Genomic DNA, 8,629 nt, shown 5'->3' with positions numbered 1-8,629 from the left:
CTCCTATGGTCAGGGAATCAACTGCTATGAATTCAAATTCTTCTTCCGAGATTTTGTCTGCTAGCTGTTTTGTCAGTTGGTTGTCTGTGGTTCTGAATTTGTTCAGTACCGTGGGTTTGGTAACTGGGCGATAGCAAGTGCTGTTGGATAATGTTTCTAGCATCTTGCTTACGTATTTTTGTCTGTCCATAATGATGACTCCTGGCCCTTTGTCCGCTTTTCTGATAACCAACTGATTGTTTTTTGAAAGGGAGGTGAGGGCATCTTTTTCGCCGTTGTTGTACTTGTGCTTGGGCTTGCAGTCAAGTAGTTCTCTTATCTCATTTTCGCACACCTTGGAGAATGTGCTAAGGTTAGGGTTTAGAGTGGGGTTCCATATGCTTTTCCTTTGAAGTATTTTAGGTGTTTCTCTGCTGGTTTCGCTCTCGAGTGAGTCCTGGCTGCCTGTGGGATTGTCAGGCGCCTCTGGGACTTCATTGGAGGCTGTGTGGGTTCTGCTCCATGACTGGTCAGGTGTGCTCTGTGTGCTCCTGGTTTGGGGTCTTCTTCCATTTTCGCTGGGGTGTGGTTGCTCTTGGCGACCTCTGTGGTACCAACTCCTGTCTTCGGGATGTTGTCTGGTACCCGCGGCTTCTGAGAGGAGGGTCCCTATTCTGGACGGCTGCAGAATCTGTCTGTTTAGGGTAGCTATGGGGCCTGGCTGGTACTGTGGGGTGGCAGGCATTACTTTGGGCTGTAGAGTTCTCTGGCTGGAACTCTTCTACAGACCTCTGTCTTGTAGTCAGATATGGCAGCAGCTATTCTGCTGTTGTTGGCCTTGGTAGCTGCCGCCATAACTCGGACGTTACTGCTCACGTCTGCTCTAATGGGGGTGCTGCATCTATTGGTGCACTCGTTCACACTGTAACTCATCTCTGACCCACATTTTTAACCTGAAGGGGGGTGTGCAAGTAGAACGTTGATTGGTACAAATGTACCAGTGGACTTGCTACAGTGTAAATTGAAGTATTTTTGCTATTCACTTGAAGAACTGAGGAAGTGCTATGTTAGGAATGGGCACCATGTGCTAGATGAGCCAGCCATGGCCCTGAGAGCCAGTGCGGAACAGTAAGGAGGGTTCAGGCGGCAAGATGTTGTTTTTTGGCTGTCTGACCTGTGCATCCTTTTCGTAATCTAAATTAGTTCTGTTTATCACAGTGGTGGTCTTTTCTTCAGTATTGTCTGCCTTCATGTCTTTAATTCTGCTTTGTGTTGATTGGTCTCTGACATTTCCACTGGGAAAGTTAATTTATTTTTTGTCTTTCTTGCTTTCATAGTCATCAATAAATAGCTGCAGATTATTTTGCATTTGCCAAGCCTTATAGGGTCATAAATGATTATTGGCTAACAATATCAGGAGGTCTTTTTGCTTAGCCATGCTTCCCAAAGGTGAGAATCCAACCCTGTCCTTGTGTCTGTAAGGTAAACAACTTAACCATTTTGCTAACCCCAACCCTTGACTATGGCTTATGCAAACTCTTAATATTCCTTCTAAGGAGATGAAAGGGCATGAGGAGGAATAGCACTCCTGTTTGGTGTAATTTGTTTAATGATGACTTTTTTCACCATCACGGGCTGAAGAGTATGGATTGCACGATCCATTTGATTTGCTAATTTCAAAATTTTTATGGCTCTTCCTGTTTTGTCTTTTACTTTCTGATGACGCTGAAGTTGCTTTAATGATGTACTCTTATCTCCAAGACTGGTTTAAAATGTGTTAATTCTGACAGTTACTTGTTTCACTGCACAGTTTGTTTCATGTTAGAAAGCCTGTACATGAATCATAAGTTATTGTAGATTTTCTCTGAATTTAGCAGCTTGATTTTATATCCTTCTCTTCTTAGTTTGTGTGAATGCACACTTGCTGATAGTAACATTTGTTTCATTAAGTTATTTTCATTGTTTCCTCATCTTTTTAATTTTGAGTGAATTTTATCGATTTTTATCTCTAGGATTGTTTCCTGAAGTATATTTTAAGTATTGTCTCACTTTTTTATCTAGTTATTACTTTATTATTCCATTCTTTCTTTCGATTTTTTCTTGTAATTTTCTTTTTTTTAATTTCCTATTTCACCTGCACCACCCTTAATTTTTAAACATGTTGATAAACTTGGAAGATGAAACACATGGGCTTTGTTAAGGGATCCTCGTACCATCATTTGTAGGTGTAAGACCCACATTTGTTTGGCCAGCTTCATTATGTAGTAAAGGTGGTTAAACTCAGATGTTCTGATTTACTGCAACATTGACTTCATGAAGATTTGCTGTTGTCATACACATACTTGAACCCAGTTATAATTTCCTCTTCATTCTAGACTTGCGAGTAATTGATAATTTGTAAGGCACCTGTTATATTTTAATGTATACTGCATACCCCGGAAAAGTTAAAGTAAAATAAAATAAAACTAACTCCAGACTAGACCTGTTTCCATTGGTGACCTAATTGGCACAGTAGCATGCTATCTTTTTACTTCGCTTTGAGTTTTATTGCCTTGTTGTTGAGTGGTGAAGGATTTTTTTATGAATATTGTTAGTCTGATGTATTTATTTGCTTAAATTGGATAATGTTGCTACATGTAAAAATAAACTGTTGAAGCCTCCACGAAACAAACAGGAATCAAGACTGGATTACACGGACTTTTATTGAACCATAAAATGATGAAAAAAAGATGAGCGCTTTCACGTGCCACCTGCACGCTTCTTCAGATCTAACATTTTGAATTAATATTGTCCTTATATACAGGGCTCAACTCATATAATTGATCAATCAATCAATTAAAATCATTAAAAACTGATTAAGAATACTAAACATGGTAATGTTTAAACTTCAAATTATTCAAACAATTAAAGTGCAAGGCTGCAATTAAAAACGCAACTGAATATATAGCGCTACACAGAGTCTGCATTTATACTGTACCCATCATTAAAAACTAGTTAAGAATGCTAAACATAATAATACTTAAGCTTCCAATTATTCAAGCAGTTGTAGTGCAAGGCTGCAATAAGAAACACATCTGAATATATAACGCACACAAAATCATAAACCTGCATTTAAGTTGTGACCATCATAAATACATAATGTAAAATAGATAACTACCATACCCACAATAAACTATATTAGAACTAACATTAAATATATATATATAAATACATTAAAGATACATGAGAATGTAGAAATAGCAGCATACATAACAGCATACGTCAAACCAATAGTAGGTACCATTGACATGTATTATGTAATCCTCTAAAGAAAAAGGGGAAACTGATTGACCCTACAGTACAAGAAATGTATGTAAAAAGCTTTTGTATATGTGACAAAAAATATGTTCATCAGTAAACACATAATTTTTTATATTGAAACCAAATCTATAACTATATAGTGTTTCATCTAATAAATGAAGGTCACTTATGTAGCAAAATAGTCCAAAAATAGCCCTATGCCCAAATCGCATGACTTAAGACAATTTAAAACCTCACTATGCCCTACCTATTGTCTCTAGCCTCTAACACAGGTCTCAGGGAAACATAATGGTTTAAACCTGGTGGTAGGTGTGCCCCTAATCTAAAGATCCACTCTAATTCAAGTCTAGCCAGATGATTCATGTTGTCACCTTGTCTTAAACTAGGTGTGACAACTTGCAATACCCTAAAATTGAAACTATGCTCTGTATATAAATTGACGTGTCTATCTAATGCATTTAACTCATTCTTTTTTCTGATATCATAGATGTGATTATAGATTCTGTCTTTGAATCTTCTTTTGGTTAAACCTATATAAAACACATCACATTGTTTACAGGTAGCCAAATAAATCTAATTCATAGTATTGCAATCAGCATACCCTCTAGGCTTAAATTTGAAAAACCCAAGTGGATGTTCATATGTTTGTGTAACTGTGATATACTGACACATATTGCATTTGCCACAGGGAAAACTCCCTTTCTTGGACTGAGTCATCTGAAAAACATGTCTAGTATTATTGTCATCATAATTAAAAATTAACTTAAGGTTGTCACAATTCTTAAAGGCAAATCTAGGTTTGTCACCCACTATGCTTCTGATATGATCATCCATTGTTCAAACATTCCAGTGTTTAACAATAATTTTTTTAAGTTCAATAATATCATTAGTATACTTCATCGTGTATCTTAACCTATTGTTATCACTGATAGAATGTTGTGAAAAATATGAGACATTACTATGTTGTCTAGAAATATTACTGATTCCATCTATACCCTCAGTAATGGGATTACATAATCCTAAGGTTGTATTTTTGATACACCTGACCAAACGGGAGTCGTAACCCCTATTGAGAAGTAGATCTTCCAGGCGATCTGCTTCCTTTAGTAAAATGTATTTATCTCTGCATAGTCTAGTCAACCTAATATACTGACTTTTAATAATACCCGAAAAAATGTATCTAGGATGCATACTACTATAACTTAGTATAGTGTTCTTCTTGTTGGAAGACAACAAGGTTTCCTATATAAAGAGGAAAACAACCTCTTTTCATGATTAAATGTGAGACTAACATCTAAAAAGTTTATAGTATCTTTTGAATATTCAGCTGTGAATCTTAGAAATTCTGTGGTGGACGCAAGGTAATTGAGAAATTCTTGGAACTCTAAATTTGTACCTTCCCATACAACAATGACATCGTCTACAAACCTCCTGTAAAGTTTAATTCTATCAGACCATGTACTATTAAACAAATGCTGTTTTTTCCAGAAGTACACTACTAAATTTTATGAGATAGCACATGGGTGCCCATAGCAACACCCCATGTCTGTAAGTAATGCTTCTTATTGAATAGGAAGACATTATTTTGTAATACCAGTTCCAAAAGCTGACAAACAAGAATTTGTCTGTCAACAGTGAAGGTCGTCTCATTCACCATCAGTTCTCTAATAGCCTGTATACCGTATTCATTCGGTATACAGGTAAAAAGATTCTTAACATCAAGTGTAATTAACAGAAAATTCTCTTGTTGAAGCCAATCATATTGTAACTGTTCAATATCATTAAGCAACTGATATGTATCTTTAAGTATAATTGATATATTATCCACTATTGGTCTCAATAATTTCTCTAAGAAAATTGAGATGGTTGAAGTAGCCCATCCCTTGCCAGAAACAATCGGACGCATAGGGATTGGGAACATTTTATTGTGGATCTTGGGTAGACCCTTTAAACATGGAATCAATGGATTCTCAATATGAAAGAACTCGTAGGTTTCAATACTTATCTGCCTACACATCAGCATGTCATAAAGTGTATCATGAATGTTCCTTACTATATTTTCAATATCACTTGCATCCACCATTTTATAAGTACTTGCATCATCTAATAGTATTTCCATATTACTGATGTAGTCACAAGTGTCAAATAAGACAATCCCCCCTCCCTTATCAGTTGTCTTGACTACTAAATTGTCATTCACACGCAATGTTTTTAGAGAAACAAATTCAGTATTAGTCAAATTATAATATCTATTCCTCTTGTTGTTAGTGGAATAGTGTTCATAAAAATCTCTCTCACAGAGTTTTATAAAACATTCAACGACTGGAGGTGTTATGGGTGTAAAAGTACTTCTGCGCTTACACACTCTAGATGATACTTCATTGTTATGTGAATTATCACAGTCCTTAAAATGCACTTTCAACGCTACCATGCGACCAAATAACCTTAAATCAACAAAAGTCTCATTCAGCTTGCTTGGTTGTGACGGAATGAAACTTAAGCCTTTGTTAAAAAGAGAAATGTCAGAGTCAGATAAAATAATACTGGAATAATTAAACACCAAACAGTTCAGTCCCAAGCCATTTTCTTCTGGCCATACCTTTCCTGCGAGTGCTTCCTTTTCTTCGGACCCCTGCTGTGAGAGCGTCCTCTCGCAAATCTGGATTGTTTGATCGGAAACGGAAAAAACTGCTTCTCATTCACCTTATTGTTTGTACCAGTTCTTTGAATTGCTCCAAGTCCCAGTCCATCATTAGGATTATGAAGAGCAAGTTGGTTCGGTGGTGGAGTGCTTAATGGAGTCGCACCAATGACATCAGTTGCCAAAGTAGTAGGCGGATCAGTGCTAGAATGTTGGTAGCTTTGACCATGAGCTCCCTCTGGAGGAATCGTGAGTAAAGGTGCAGAGGTTGCATGAAACGACTGCCCAGAGTCTACATGTGATATATTAATAGCCTCTCCACTTTGAGTGGTAGAATCTCTTATTGTTCTAGGCCAAACAAAAATATGACCTGATATGAAATCATTATGGTCCCTCAAAAGTTTGCGTTGTTTCACTAGTTGAAGCTTGTCGCTATAGACGCGAATCTGCGTCAAAATATTATTCAACCTCCGGGTACAAAAAGGTGGTGAAGGATTTTTTTATGAATATTGTTAGTCTGATGTATTTATTTGCTTAAATTGGATAATGTTGCTACATATTATTTTACTTCCATTTGTGTTTTGCATCCCCTTCTGAAGTACCACCATGTTCCTTTATCATTAAATCCTCTCTAAAGGTATTATAACTAGAGAGTCGGGCTTTTTTAATGTACAGATGCTTCTTTTCCGAACAGTGTTTGAGATTACTCTTTGTATATTTTCATGCCTCATGGTTTGATGAATTCAGGAATTGAAGCCTTACACTTTGGAATTTAAAATTGTTAATCTTTGTTCCATTATCAAACTCATGGAATCACCAATTAATTTTGATATGCTAAGAGTGGAAAACCTATATTTATCTTTATTTGGAATTGATTATAAAATTTGTGTATTGATTTATGTAAGGACATTGTGGTTATTTACTCATAAACAAACACTCAGGGTATGGAGTGAGAAAAAAATTAATGGAGTTAAGGATGCTGTAACATCTATCTAATTAACAGTAACTGTTTCTTTTTCTTCACAGGTATTTATCTGAAGAAGGAATTAAAGCTTGCACAGCCTCTTCTGAACATATCAGTTTAAGTGAAATTAGTCGTATTGCCCTTAATGTAAGTTAATTTGGTTAATAAAGAAATGGAAATTTAACCCTTTGATTTAATGTTATCTTTTATAAAAATACATTGCCAGCAGTGTATAGCAAACCATATGTTTGAAAGTATAGGCACTTTACTGGCCCTGCAGTAATTGATAGTTGCAATTTTAACATATTTAATCTCAAGGATCTTGTTTATCAAATGATAAATATCCTTATGCTTTGAATCATGACATTATTGGTTGCTGTGTTGAGATTTTTAGACCTGTGTTTCTGTGATTGACAACCTTGATGCATCTATTTCCTGTTAATATGATAGTCCAGAAAGGTTGTTATTTAATCAAAAAGATATGTAGGTATATTATCACATGATGATGGGAGGTCCTTATTTATTTGTGTAAGGATATGATTAGGCCCATTTAGACTATGAGGCTAGGTTTTGTAGTTGTAGTCTGAAGGATGTGACTAGGCTGGAGAGAGAGTGCAGAAGTATTACAATAAACATTTGGCCTTCTGTGGCTGAATGACCTACAGTGGGAGACTGGTAGTTGTATTGTTTCTGCTAAATTATAGGTTAGTAAGGGGGTATGATATGGGCCTGTAAATGTTCACAGAGCCCATTGTAAAGTCTTGGTTTTGTTTGCCATAACTTGAATGTAAGAAATAATCTGTAATGGATGACCGAACATCTTTACTGTTATAGATTGTGGGATTATCTTCCCATGGGTATAAGGAGTTCTAAGAGTTTAATTCACTGTAAGGATGACCTTGTTTTTTTGTTGGTAATGGTCTTTATGATGAGGTTGGAGTAGAGTAGGATTTAGAATTTTATTTTAGAGACCTTGGACCTAAAAAAGATAATTATAGGTGTGTATGAGATGTCTATATACATGGATATTCATTTCTTAGTCTCTGTTTTCTCCGTGATTCTGTTTATGTATATATGTATGTATGTATTCATCTTCATTTGGCTACTTAATCTGTTGCAGGAGAGCTCGAGCCTATTCCAAACCTCATTGGGCTCACAGCATAGAAGCTCATTCTTAACAGGATGGCAGTCCACTGTTAAATGCTCATGTGCACTCATACTCACACAACACATACAGAGCATCAACAATTCAATTATGGCACATCTTTGTGATTTAGGAAGAAATTGGGGCACCCAGAAAAGTCAGTCACAGACGCATGGAAAATGTGGAGACTCAGTAGGCATGCTGCCCAAAAAACTGAACTTGTGAAATAAAGCAGTGTGTGAAAGCAATTCTAACTGGTGTGCTGCTTGTGTGTGTGTATGTGTATATTCATATTTGCTCTTTCATTGATATATTTTTATAATGTGTTGACTAGTGTAATGCACTACATTCATGATAGCCGATTTTTAGACATAGCCCGAGTGCAGTGCATTGCAGTTATACAAACAGTATGGGTCCATCACTACTTACTTATACCTGGAATATATGTAAAGGGTAAAATAAAAAAAAGGATCAGTTGCACAATATGTGCTTATTGGACATGTAACTCATAATCACTTAATAGTATACATAACCGCGTTATAAGTGAAGATATGTGAGGCAGGGGTGGCACAGTGGTACAGCAGATAGCGTTGTTGCCTTG

The 8,629-nt window shown here is 36.2% G+C and overlaps 1 protein-coding gene across 2 annotated transcripts in view; it reads left to right on the top strand.

The window, feature by feature from the left end:
* The window catches only part of TDRD3 (tudor domain containing 3), a 1,563,842-nt gene that overhangs the window by 254,579 nt on the left and 1,300,634 nt on the right, over nucleotides 1-8,629 (top strand). For both annotated transcript variants that reach the window (XM_044072885.1, XM_044072886.1), the window contains exon 2: nucleotides 6,947-7,031. In XM_044072885.1, the coding sequence (XP_043928820.1) occupies nucleotides 6,947-7,031 (85 nt within the window). The remainder of the gene's footprint in view (nucleotides 1-6,946; nucleotides 7,032-8,629) is intronic.

This window comes from Protopterus annectens, chromosome 5.part1, assembly GCF_019279795.1.
Source record: "Protopterus annectens isolate FY-2018-M chromosome 5.part1, PAN1.0, whole genome shotgun sequence".
NCBI lineage: Eukaryota > Metazoa > Chordata > Ceratodontiformes > Protopteridae > Protopterus > Protopterus annectens.
This window is presented reverse-complemented; position numbering and strand designations above follow the sequence as displayed.